The sequence below is a fragment of the Zeugodacus cucurbitae genome, chromosome 2, assembly GCF_028554725.1.
Source record: "Zeugodacus cucurbitae isolate PBARC_wt_2022May chromosome 2, idZeuCucr1.2, whole genome shotgun sequence".
Classification (NCBI taxonomy): domain Eukaryota; kingdom Metazoa; phylum Arthropoda; class Insecta; order Diptera; family Tephritidae; genus Zeugodacus; species Zeugodacus cucurbitae.
In genome coordinates, this window is record NC_071667.1 from 48,390,588 (window position 1) to 48,404,842 (window position 14,255).

Genomic DNA, 14,255 nt, shown 5'->3' on the forward strand with positions numbered 1-14,255 from the left:
ATAGTTTTCCATTAAAATATGCATTATAATTCAAATGCGACGTTTAGATAGATAGAGAAACACATAAATTTTAACTTCCTCCGAACTTAAGGGCATAACTTCATATTATTGAAAATGATTGAGACAAAATTGCGATATGCCAATGATGACGTAAAAAAATAATAATATAAAGTTCGGAAATAACATTCTGACAAGTCTGCACTATTTTCCTACAAGGCGGGTAAAAATTGGTTATCTTATTGTTCATCAGTTATCCGTAATTAATGCATTGGCTAATTTTTTCTAGCATCTGTAAAAAAGTGACTATTTCGCTTTTACTACACATCGAGGTGTCTTGCAGGGTTTGTAACTTGTAAATAAACTTTATTTATAGCGAAAGTAAAAAAACGGAAAACTAGCAGAAATTAGCAGATAAACACCCGAGTGCTGTTTTTGGCGATTACGTCGTATTAATTCGTAAAAATTAATCAATATAATATTGAATAAAATGTTATTCAAGATATTTTAAACACAATTAAACAAATGACAGTAAAAATTTAATTAACTTTCATAATAAAAAACAATAAATTTAATATATTTCATTTTATTTTTATACTCTCGCAACAAAGTTGCTACGAGAGTATTATAGTTTTGTCCACATAATGGTTGGTTGTAAGTCCTAAAACTAAACGAGTTAGATATAGGGTTATATATACCAAAGTGATCAGGGTGACGAGTAAAGTTCAAATCCGGATGTCTGTCTGTCCGTCCGTCTGTCCGTCCGTGCAAGCTGTAACTTGAGTAAAAATTCAGATTTCTTAATGAAACTAGGAATACGTATTCCTTGGCACCACAAGAAGGTTAAGTTCGAAAATGGGCGGAATCGGACCACTGCCACGCCCACAAAATGGCGAAAACCGAAAACACATAAAGTGCCATAACTAAACCATAAATAAAGCTATGGAAATAAAATTTGGTATGAAGGATCGTACTATTAAGGGGCATATTTGGATGTAATTTTTTTGGGGAAGTGGGCGTGGCCCCGCCCTCTACTAAGTTTTTTGTATATATCTCGCAAACCAATAGAGCTATATAAACTAAACTTTCTGCAGTCGTTTTTTTTAGCAACTTCCTAATACAGTCCAAAAATGAAAGAAATCGGATTATAACCACGCCCACCTCCCATACAAAAGTTAGATTGAAAATTACTAAAAGTGGGTTAACTCACTAAGGAAAAACGTCAGAAATACTAAATTTCACATAAGAAATGGCAGATGGAAGCTGCACTCAGATTTTTTTACAAAATAGAAAATGGGCGTGGCGTCGCCCACTTATGGGTCAAAAACCATTTCTCAGGAACTACTCGACCGATTTCAATGAAACTTGGTTTGTAATAGTTTCCTTACATCTCAATAATATGTTGTGAAAATAGGCCAAATCGGTTCACAACCACGCCTACTTCCTATATACCAGAACTTTGAAGACAATCAAAATTGTTTACTTTACAATATATAAAGTAAGTACTAGTGAAGATATCGGTGCAGAACTTTGCACAAATACTATGTTAATAGTGTGGCAGCCCCATTCTAAAAATCGCCGAAATCGGACCATAGGTTTTTAAGGCCCCATATATCGAACACGAGGACCTTGGTGCTTCTAACCTAGTATTAGGGTTTCCAACTTTCAATGGACTTTATACAATATATATGACGAATATGTGGGTCAAATTGTGTATTATATAATATAAATAAAGTTAAATAAATAAAATGCGAGAGTATAAAATGTTCGGTTACACCCGAACTTAGCCCTTCCTTACTTGTTTTTTAATCTTTTTTATACTCTCGCAACAAAGTTGCTACGAGAGTATTATAGTTTTGTCCACATAACGGTTGGTTGTAAGTCCTAAAACTAAACGAGTTAGATATAGGGTTATATGTATATATCAAAATGATCAGGGTGACGAGAAAATTTCAAATCCGGATGTCTGTCTGTCCGTCCGTCTCATCGTCCGTCCGTGCAAGCTGTAACTTGAGTAAAAATTGAGATATCTTGATGAAACTTGGAAGACGTATTTCTTGGCACCATAAGAAGGTTTAGTTCGAAATGGGCGTAATCGGACCACTGACACGCCCACAAAATGGCGAAAACCGAAAACACTTAAAATGCCATAACTAAGCTACATATAAATAAAGCTATGGAAGTAAAATTTGGTATGAAGGATCGCACTATGCAGGGGCATTTTTATTTTTTTTGGGGAAGTGGGCGTGGCCCCGCTCCCTACTAAGTTTTTTGTACATATCTCGCAAACTACTACAGGTATATCAAGGAAACTTTCTAGAGTCTTTTCTTTTAGGTACTACCTTATACAGTCCAAAAATGGAGGAAATCGGATTGTAACCACGCCCACCTCCCATACAAAGGTTAGGTTGAAAATTACTAAAAGTGGGTTAACTCACTAACGAAAAACGTCAGAAACACTAAATTTCACAGAAATAATAGCAGAAGGAAGCAGCACTGAGATTTTTTTACAAAATGGAAAATGGGCGTGGCATCGCCCACATATGGGTCAAAAACAATATCTCAGGATCTAGTCGACAGATTTCAATGAAATTCGGTATATAATATTTTCATGACACCCTGATGACACGTGTGGAAAATGGACGAAATCGGTTCACAACCACGACAACTTCCCATATAACTATATATAACATATTTTCGAATTCCATCTTATTCCTTCACTTTATAATATATACATACTTAAGGAACCAATGAAGATAACAAAATAAAACTTTACACAAATATTGTATATGATCTGTGGCATCACTTGTGAAAAATTTGTCGAAATCGGACTATAACTTTTCAATGCCCGGATATCGAATATGAAGAACTCAGTGCCCCATGGGAACTTTTCACCGAAAATTTCTGTAAATCTCTCAGGTATATTAATTTAATTCAGAGGAAATATTTTTCTTCTAATAATGTGTCTCTGTACCAGAAAAGGTTAAAATCGGGGCATAACTTCCCTTATCTATACTTCTATACTAATTATATAAAATCGTTTATATAAAAAATGTTTGTAACGGCTAATCTCCTAAAGTTCTGAAGCGATTTTTATAATTTTTTTTTTAAATAAAGCATTTGCTCTAGGCTCGCGAGTGGCATACTTATTTTTTTAATTTTCCGAAATCAAATCCTTTTTCTTTCGGGTTGAAGTTTTTGAAAAATCAAAAATATTGCAAGCATAAGGTTTTTCGTTCACCAAATGCAGTCTACAGCGAAGCGCGCTTTGTGTGTGTGCGAGTGCTCTTTATCGCACTCTCTCTCTCATTTACGTGAATATTGTCACAACTCAAAAAAGTCGATTTTTCAGGAGAGCGATTTAAAGTTTTCAATTGTCTCTTATTTAGCAAATATAGAAAAATCCCATAAGTGTATTGACGTCCCACTCGTTAATAATATACAGTGGAACTTCTCTAACTCGAATAACTATAATCCACAAAAACACTTCGAGTTAGAGAGGCTTCAAGTTATAGAAATTTTCATTAAAATATAAAATTTTCAGAAACCTGTAAAATATAAATTTTTACACAATTTTTACTTCGCATAAAGTTGTACATGTGTATGTAACCTCAAAACATAAATTCTGTAATTTTGATTGTTGCAGTTTACTATTGTTTGGCTCTTGCCGTCAGTATCCTATGTCTTTTTTACGTGATTTATGCAATCCATTACTGTAATATCATATTTTTTGTTCGCCTCCATACCCTATAGACGGACTCTTTGAAAATTCTGCCTCGGTGGCAAAATTTTAAATTTTGTATTATGCCTTGCTCGGAAAGTTCGATTTATGGAAGGAAATTTGTATGAAAATTTACTTCTATTGCCAATTCAAAAGTTCGAGTTATGGAAGTTCCACTATATTTAATAAAATGATGAGCGTAAGTGGACTCAAAAGAGTGTACTGAAGGTTTGTTGTAGGCATAAACGTGACCCCTTTTGAATTGTATCGTTATTTGTGAAAAATATAAATCAATTTCGCCGTCAATAGTCAAATGTGTCGTTTTTCCTGAAAAAAGCAACATGAAATATTTAATTACCTTTTCACAAATATCTTTTTAACACAAAATATGTTGTTATTTCGTAAAGAAACCAGTCCTCATTCTGGCACAACTGAGATGTGTCGTTGTTGTGGTTAAAGAAAAATGCAACTTAACAAGTTTAATAACGGCACATTCTTATTTTACGGTTTATTTTTTTACTTATCAGAATGTAATTTTTACAGAATATGGACGATGAAATTGAGGACATTTTGCATATTCAACTCAAAAAACGTTTTTTTTTTTGAGTTATGACACTATTCTTGTAAATGAGCGATGTGTATATGGATGTAAACATTTTCATAACATGATGAAATATTATTATAACTGATAACTACAACTTGATACGCTTTGTTGGAGGGAGCCACATATTACGTAAGTATATATAGAATTTTTTACATTTACCTGAAGCAGTCTAACGTTGCAATTCAAGCGGGTCGTACGCAAATAATATCTCCCACTATTATCAATCAATTTATATATTATTTTGTGCGAACTGTGTTTAAAGAAAAAAGGAGTAATTTAAAAATGTCCATGTTACCAAACACCTTCATCCGGGGCCTACATGATGAGGAACTCTGCAAACGTATGGAGTATCGTACTCTAGGTCGTACAGGACTGCAAGTGTCGACAGTTTCGTTAGGTACAGCAACTTTAAGTGATTTATTTGGGTAAGTTGTTATTGTTCACTAGCTGACCCCGCAGAAAAATTATGTGTTATTATGGTATCCTGCGTAAAATTATGTGTTTTTGAAAAGAAAATAAAGTTGAATTTTTTTGGTGTTGAAAATCATTTATTTGGTATTTTTCTAAATGTCTTAATGTAACGCAGCTTCATAAACAACATTTTTTGTTTTCGATAGCTGCGTCACAATCAGTCGGGTTCCATTACACAGTTTCGGCGCATGAAGATTGCGAAACATAATAATGACAGATCCAACTTTGAGACCCAAATGATGCGGTGGCATGCCAGGCAAATCCAAAGAATTAGAAATTCCACTGGATAATTCACGGTTTCGTCTTCATTTTCAACACGATCGATCGATTTGTATGAGCACAAATCTCCCGGAATTTTACTTTAAAACGTTCAGTTAAAGTCAATATTGCGCAGATTTTTCACTGTTCTGTCAAGTACTTCTAGAGACCGTTTATGAGCCATTGTGCACTCATCCCATATTATCAGTTTTGTCAGATGTTTCATTGACTTACATGTTTAACGGAAGCTTCAGTGCCGAATGTGCCGTTTGTCCAACTTTAGTAGCGTTGAACCAATCTTTGTACTTGTCGTTCCAAAGTTATTCTGTCGTATGTACGCTCACATTGACGATTCAGTACATTTTTGATTTGACGCTGACATATGAATTTAAGTCAATAGTTTGCCACTCATGATCAAACACAAATCTTCAATCAACACCAATGCTTCATTGTAGAGGTCATCGTTCAATAGCAATTCTGAATACCCTGTTGTCACTTGCCACTTGCCACTTTCCGACTTTTCTGATTTATTTCGATAGAAGATTGAAGATAGATTGAAAAAACAAATTTAGTAAACAAGTAAGGAAAGGCTAAGTTGGGGTGCAACCGAACATTTTATACTCTCGCAATTTATTGATGTAATTTTATTAATATTATATAATACACAATTTGACCCACATATTCGGCATAAAGTCCAATAGAATAACGAAAATCATTATATATAGTATATGAGGGCTGAGGTAATTCCTGAACCGATTTCACACATTTTCTCCACCAACATACATTATATCCAAAATTATATTCTCACTTCATTTGGCTAAGAAATTTACATATTAAAAGATTTATAAGGTATTAAGCCCATCGTATTTTAAATAATCTATAATTGGGTATATGAGACTAGGGGATGATGACCCGATTTTAACAATTTTTAATATTAGAAGAAAACGATTCCCTCTGAATTAAATTAAGATATCTGAGAGATTTACGGATATTTTTAATGAAAAATTACTCTAAGGCACTGAGTTCTTTATATTCGATATCCGGGGCATTGAAAAGTTATAGTCGGATTGATGCCAAGTGAAGTGATTATGGAATTCAAAATTGAATTATATAGGAAGTAGTCGTAGATGTGAACCGATTTCATTCATTTTTCATACGTTTCATCAGGGTGTCAAAAAATATATTATATACCGAATTTAATTGAAATAGATAGTTCCTGAGATATGGTTTTTGACCCATAAGTAGGCGACGCCACGCCCATTTTCCATTTTGTAATAAAATCTGAGTGTAGCTTCTTTCTGCCATTTCTTATGTAAAATTTAGATTTTTTGACGTTTCTCGTTAGTGAGTTAACGCACTTTTAGTCATTATCAACATAACCTTTGTATGGAAGGTAGGCGTGGCTATTATCAGATATCTTTAATTTTTGGACTGTTTTTTAGTTTGCAAGATGCAGTAGAACTTCTCTAACTCGATTCACCACAATCCACAAAAAAACTTCGAGTTAGATAGACTTCGGAGTTACAGAAGGTAATTTGTATGAATTTTGACTTCAATTGCCAATTCGATAGTTCGAGTTATGGAAGTTCAACTGTATATACAAAAAACCTATTTAGGAGGGTAGCCACGCCCACTTCCCAAACAAAATAACATCCAAATATGCCCTGCCTAGTGTGATCCTTTATGCCAAATTTTATTTGGCACTTTAAGTGTTTTCGGTTTTCGACATTTTGTGGGCGTGGCAGTGGTCCGATTTTGCTCATTTTCAATAGCAACCCTCTCACGGTCCCAAGGAACATGTGTACCAAGTTTCGTCAATATATCTTAATTTTTACTCAAGTTATCCGGTGCACGGACGGACAGACAGCCTGACATCCGGATTTCAACTTGTCTCATTATCCGGGTCATTTTGAAATATATAACCACATATCTAACTCGTTGAGTTTAATGACTTACAAAAAACCGTTAGGTGAACAAAACTATAGTACTCTCTTAGCAACTTTTGTTGCGAGTGTATAAAAGTGATGATCAGTGAAAATGAAATACTCTAGTTAACTAATACTTACTCTGCACAACAATAGCAAGGTTGCTATGTACTATTGCACTTTGACTTGCATATATGTATCTTTATCTATAATCACAGATGCACATAAATGTCGTTAGAGGTTAACCTGGAAAATTTTCTACTCGCTGTCAATAATAATAATGTATGAGGGTTGGTAGAATATTTCTCAATATTTTTTGTCTTGTTATTGTGCCTAATAAAAACATTATTTTTTTACATTAGTTTTAATAACTTTCGTTTATATGTTTATAATTATGTATATATAGAGAACTAGATGTGGACGAGGCTATAACAATGATCCAAAAGGCTTTAAAAGCTGGAATTAATTACATTGACACAGCGCCATATTATGGACAGGGTCGTTCCGAGGAAGTATTGGGTATGGCATTGAAAAATGTACCACGTTCGGCGTACTATATAGCAACAAAAGTTGGACGCTATGAGAAGGATTTAGTTACCCGATTTGATTTCTCTGCCAAAAGAACTCGAGAAAGTGTCGAGAACAGCTTAAAACTACTCGGTATCAAATATGTGGACATAATACAGGTAAGAAATAGTTCTCAATTATGCTACATATATGGTAATAATATTGCCATTTTGTTTTTCAATTTTATTAAATTTAAAATATATTTTCAAAGAGAAACAAGTAGTAAATTTGTATTTTAACATTTTCTGCAGTATTATAGTTTTAAAGGTCTGAATCCTTTTTGCTTTCAAAAGAAAGGGAATATCTTTATTTGAATATGTCCGCTTGGGCAGATTTTAAAGATGTGTTACGGCCGGCAAAGAGAAAGTAACCCGATTTAAGCCATTTTTGGCCCAGAGGCTCATTATTGCAAACAAAAGATTCACTCTGAAATAAAAATTAGCCACATGCACTGACCGCCTCATGTTCAGTATCTAGGACTTTGAAAATTTATAGTCAAGATAATTTTTTGATTAGTGATACTACACTTCTTGTTCAGTATTTGTGCAAAAAAATGTGCCAATTATACAAAATACTAGCCGGTAGTGAGTCTATAAACTAATATATAGTAAAAACCTACTCTTTCCAGATTCATGATATCGATTTTGCCAAGGATATCGACGTTATTGTCAGCGAATGTCTGCCCGAACTGGAAAAAATTGTTAAGGAAGGCAAAGCAAAGTTTATCGGTATCACCAGTTACAATATAGACTTGCTTAAGGAGTGCATAGAACGTGCGCCGTGCGTTGATGTAATAATACTTTCAATATTTTTTTTTAACTTTTCTTAACTTTACACATTTATCTTTCATATTCAGACCATCCTCACGTATTCGCGGCACACGCTACTAGACGATTCACTAAAGCATTATGTGAAATTTTTCCAAGAGCATAATATCGGCATTGTTTGCGCATCTGCTCATGCATTAGGTTTGTTGACCAACGCTGGACCACAGCCTTGGCATCCCGCACATGATAATGTGAAGACAATATGTCGCAAAGCAGCGAATATTTGTAAGGAGGCCGATATTGAGCTTGGCAAATTGGCTATGTATCAATTTATGCAATTGGATGGTGCGAGCACATTTTTAGTCGGTATGGAAACTTGCAAGCTGTTAGATATCAATCTAGCTGCCTATTATAACGGACTTAGCCAAAAGGAGATGGAGATATTGCAACAATTACGTGAAACGTAAGTAAATTATATAATACAGTTGAACTTCCCTAATTCAAATTACCATATTCCCCAAAAATCCACGAGTTAGAGAAACTTTGGAGTTATGGAAGTTCAACTGTATATTTATTTAAGTACATATGCATATCTGTCGAGGGTGAGAGTGAGAATGTTACATGTTCGGACAAATTTTTCTTTTATCGGGGCTAGTGCCCCAGGTCTATAATTTTACTTCCGATGTTTTTTGTCGATGTTTCAATGCCATTAACCTTATTACTCAAGTTAAACAATCACAACACCATTGCTGATACTATTGCATTGCGAACAGTAAATATAACTGTAACTTATTTTCGTTGTACAAAATGGTTTTCACTGTAGTCTTTGGTTAGTTTAACTTAAAAAGAGCATTCATGATCTTTAATAAATATGTATGTATAAATTAATAAACGAAAAATTTATTAACAGCATTTTCACGAGACCTTACAACTGGAATGACATCGAGTTGGAAGAATACAAGTCTGCAGTATCGAATGCGAAATAAATGGAATGTTATGGATGAAAAACTACACTTAAATACACATGCATATTTATGTACATATTCTGGTTGAATAAACTAACTCATATTTCAATACAGAAATGTTTATGCAATAAATCAAAAATAAAAAGCTTTTTAAGAAAGTCCTATACAAACATACTTAATAATAATATTAAGAGACTAGGAACTATAATTTTAAGAGTTCTGATACTAATTTGGCTATAAAGAGGTGTCAACTCGTAAATTATAATGATATATTCGGTTCGTATTGTCGTAAGGGGCTGACGTTAATGGCTTTGGTGCAAAAATATGAAATCTTATAAGCTCTTGAACAATTTGCAAGTTTAGGAGGAGCTCAGAGCTCTAGTACTTAAGCTGAAGCTCCATAGCTCGCGTATGCGAAAGCGGAACAATGCGCATTCAAAAACGCATTTACACTGCCATTAAACGGGAAAGAACTTGCTTTTAAGTTGATCACAAGAACCAATTGTCAAAATTGACATAAATTTAAAGCCATGACAGATACTTCGGAAGAGTTATGATCCATAAAATGCACTGTTTGTGTACAACTTTGTAAAATGAAATAATTCACTTATTTCAACTTTATTCGACATTAATTTTAAAATTTTGATACTAGTAATATAAAAATTAGAGAACTCTAGATCTTTTTTTGATCATCAGCTTGAAACGCTTCTTGCCTGAAAAAATTTAAAGCGTAGAATGTGGTAGTAAAAAAGTGAGTGTGTGGCAACTTGAGAGCAATTTCTTGAACGCGTAACGTCCGGGATATGGAGGTGCTCGAAATAAACGCAGTCAAGCGCATTTCAACGCTTTCGAATTCGCAATCGCATACACGAGCTATGTAGCTTAAATGCGCATTTGAATGCGTTGACAGCTGTGATCCAAGGTGATACACATACACACTGTTTCCCTACAAGACCCCTGCCAGCCAAAAGTAGTGAAAAAACTGGGTAAACCGAAGCTAACTAATTGTGCTTCTTCGATTCGATTTAGGCGTTAATAGCGGAAATGTCTGTCTGAGAAAGAACTATGAAAATCTGTTGGAAGCAGTCTAAACCCTACAAGACGAGTAGAGTTACATATCTTATGGTGTATTGGTTCTTCTTCTTGACTGGCGTAGACACCGCTTACGCGGTTATAGCCGAGTCCAAAACAGCGCGCCACGTATCCCTCCTTCTGGAAGTTTGGCGCCAATTGGTTATACCAAGCGAAGCCAGGTCCCTCTCCACCTGGTCCTTCTATCGGAGTGGAGGTCTCCCTCTTCCTCGGTTTCCTCCGGCGGGTACTGCATCGAATACTTTGAGAGTGGAGCACTTTCATCCATTCGAACAACATGACCTAGCCAGCGTAGCCGCTGTTTTTTTATTCGCTGGACTATGTCTATGTCGTCGAATAACACATACAGCTCATTGTTCCATCGTCTGCGGTATTCGCCGTTGCCAATGTTTAAGGGACCATAAATCTTCCGCAAAACCTTTCTCTCGAAAACTCCTAGTGCCGTCTCATCGGATGTTGACTTCGTCCACGCTTCTGCACAGTAAAGTAGGACGGGAATGATGAGAGACTTGTAGAGTTTGGTTTTTGTTCGTCGAGAGAGGACTTTACTTTTCAATTGCCTACTTAGTCCATAGTAGCACCTGTTGGCAAGAGTGATTCTGCGTTGGATTTCTGGGCTGACATTGTTATTGCTGTTAATGCTGGTTCCCAGGTAGACGAAATTATCTACAACTTCAAAGTTATGACTGTCAACAGTGACGTGGGAGCCAAGACGCGAATGCGCTGTCTGTTTGTTTGATGACAGGAGATATTTCGTCTTGTCCTCATTCACCACCAGACCCATACGCTTCGCTTCTTTATCTAGTCTGGAAAACGCAGAACAAACGGCGCGGTTGTTGCTTCCGATGATATCAATATCATCGGCATACGCCAGTAGCTGTACACTCTTGTAGAAGATTGTACCTTCTCTATTTAGCTTTGCAGCTCTTATAATTTTTTCCAGCATCAAGTTAAAGAAGTCGCTCGATAGTGAGTCACCTTGTCTGAAACCTCGTCTGGTATCGAACGGCTCGGAGAGGTCCTTCCCGATCCTGACGGAGCTTTTGGTGTTGCTCAACGTCAGCTTACACAGCCGTATTAGTTTCGCGGGGATACCAAATTCAGACATCGCGGCATAAAGGCAACTCCTTTTCGTGCTGTCGAAAGCAGCTTTAAAATCGATAAAAAGGTGATGTGTGTCGATTTTTTCACGGGTCTTTTCCAAGACTTGGCGCATGGTGAATATCTGGTCGGTTGTTGGTTTTCCGGGTCTAAAGCCACACTGATAAGGTCCAATCAGTTTGTTGACGGTGGGCTTTAGTCTTTCACACAATACGCTCGTCAGAACCTTATACGCGATGTTGAGGAGGCTTATCCCACGGTAATTGGCGCAAATTGTGGGGTCTCCCTTTTTGTGTATTGGGCAGAGTACACTGAGATTCCAATCGTCAGGCATGCTTTCTTCCGACCATATTCTGCAAAGAAACTGATGCAAGCACCTTATCAGCTCTTCGCCGCCGTATTTGAATAGCTCGGCCGGTAATCCATCGGCCCCCGCCGCCTTATTGTTCTTCAAGCGGGTAATTGCTATTCGAATTTCTTCACGGTCGGGCAATGGAACATCTGCTCCATCGTCGTCGATTGGGGAATCGGGTCCGCCATCTCCTGTTGTTGTACTTTCACTGCCATTCAGCAGGCTGGAGAAGTGTTCCCTCCACAAACTCAGTATACTCTGGACATCAATAACTAGATCACCTTTGGGGGTCCTACAGGAGTGTGCTCCGGTCTTGAAACCTTCAGTTAGTCGCCGGATCTTTTCGTAAAATTTTCAAACATTACCCCTGTCGGCCAGCCTTTCAAGCTTTTCATACTCACGCATTTCGGCCTCTTTCTTTTTTTGTCTGCAAATGCGTCTCGCTTCCCTCTTCAGCTGTCGGTATCTTTCCCATCCCGCTCGTGTTGCGATCGATCGCAACATTGCGAGGTAGGCAGTCTGTTTTCTCTCCACTGCGAGACGACAATCCTCGTCATACCAGCTGTTTTTTGGCTTTTCCGAAAACCAATCGTTTCGGTTGCAGCTGTACGTAAGGAGTTTTATATGCCGTCCCACAGCTCCCTTATACCGAGATGCTGATGAGTGTTCTCAGAGAGCAGGAGTGCAAGTCGAGTAGAAAATCGTTCGGCTGTCGGTTGTGATTGCAGCTTCTCGATGTCAAACCTTCCTTGTGTTTGCTGGCGTGTGCGCTTTTCTACACAGAAGCGGGTGCGTATTTTAGCTGCTACAAGATAGTGGTCCGAGTCGATGTTGGGACCACGAAGCGTACGCACATCAGAAACACTGGAGACATGTCGTCCATCTATCACAACATGATCGATCTGGTTGCGAGTGATTCGATCCGGGGACAGCCAAGTAGCTTGATGGATTTTCTTATGCTGGAATCTAGTACTACAGATGACCATATTTCAAAGACACCTTCTTTACCCACCCTAGCGTTGAAATCGCCAAGCACGATTTTGACATCGTGGAGGGGGCAGCGCTCATAGGTACGTTCTAGGCGCTCATAGAAGGTATCTTTGATCACTTCGGCCTTCTCTTCCGTCGGGGCGTGGGCGCAAATCAACGATATGTTGAAGAACCTCGCTTTGATGCGGATTGTGGCTGGACGTTCATCCACCGGAGTGAATGCCAGGACTCGACGGCGGAGTCTCTCTCCCACCACGAATCCCACACCGAATTTGCGCTCCTTTATATGGCCGCTGTAGTAGATGTCACAAGGACCCACCTTCTTCAGTCCTTGTCCCGTCCATCGCATTTCTTGGATTGCGGTGATGTCAGCCTTTACTCTTACGAGGACATCAACCAGCTGGGCAGAGGCACCTTCCCAATTAAGGGTCCGGACATTCCAGGTGCATGCCCTTAAATCGTAGTCCTTTAAACGTTTGCAGTGGTCGTCATTAAAATCGGGATCTCTCATCCGAAGCTGTTTCGTCGTTTTGGTGTATTGGTTACCAGTAAAAAAAAACTTGTTTTATTTTATTGGTCTCTCTTGTTATAGCAGCAGAAAAAAATGTTACCATTTCTCCTCTTTTACGGAATGTCGGTGTGATTATCTTGCTCGCTCTCTCTCATTGATTTTGGTGCCAATGCTGCATATGTCTTTCTGTTTTAATTTTTCTTTGTTTTGGAAAGGCATATGTCACTCTGTGGTTAGCAGAGCCCCCTGTAGTAGTTTTTTTTATCAGCAACCTATCAGTGGAGACTGTTCGATTTATCATTTTCAGGGTAACCCTTTAATCACAGGTATTTGTCATTTGTTGGGTCACCGTTTCGTTACTTAAATTTGGTTCATTGGTCTCCATTGGTCTTCATTCCATAGGTCACCTACATTTCCGTTTAAAAATGAAAAATTGAAATTATTTTATTTTTATTTTTTTATTTGTATGAGGTATTTACATTTATAAATTAGTATGGTATTTTACATTTTTAATAATTATTATACTCTCGCAACAAAAGTTGCTAAAGAGAGTATTACAGTTTTGTTCACATAACGGTTGTTTGTAACACCCAAAACTAAACGAGTTAGATATAGGGTTATATATACCAAAGTGATCAGGGGGAAGAGTCTGTCCGTCCGTCCGTTTGTCCGTCTGTGCAAACTGTAACTTGAGTAAAAATTAAGATATCTTGATGAAACTTGGCACACTTATTTCTTGGCACCATAGGAAGGTTGCTTTCGAAAATGAGCAAAATCGTACCACCGCCACGCCCACAAAATGGCGAAAACCGAAAACACATAAAGTGTCACAAATAAAGCTATGGAAATAAAATTTGGTATGAATGATCGCACTAGGTAGGGGCATATGTGGATGTAATATTTTTGGGGAGGTGGTCGTGGCCCCGCCCCCAAA

General features: G+C 37.2%; 1 protein-coding gene across 1 annotated transcript; it reads left to right on the plus strand.

The window, feature by feature from the left end:
* The first annotated feature begins 4,471 nt into the window (after positions 1 to 4,471).
* On the plus strand, positions 4,472 to 9,433 carry LOC105218123 (uncharacterized). The gene is made up of 5 exons (XM_011193501.3): positions 4,472 to 4,747; positions 7,383 to 7,662; positions 8,172 to 8,333; positions 8,400 to 8,773; positions 9,221 to 9,433. The coding sequence occupies exons 1-5, from the start codon at positions 4,605 to 4,607 to the stop codon at positions 9,294 to 9,296; spliced, it is 1,035 nt and encodes a 344-aa protein (XP_011191803.1). The 5' UTR covers positions 4,472 to 4,604; the 3' UTR covers positions 9,297 to 9,433.
* The last annotated feature ends 4,822 nt before the right edge of the window (positions 9,434 to 14,255 follow it).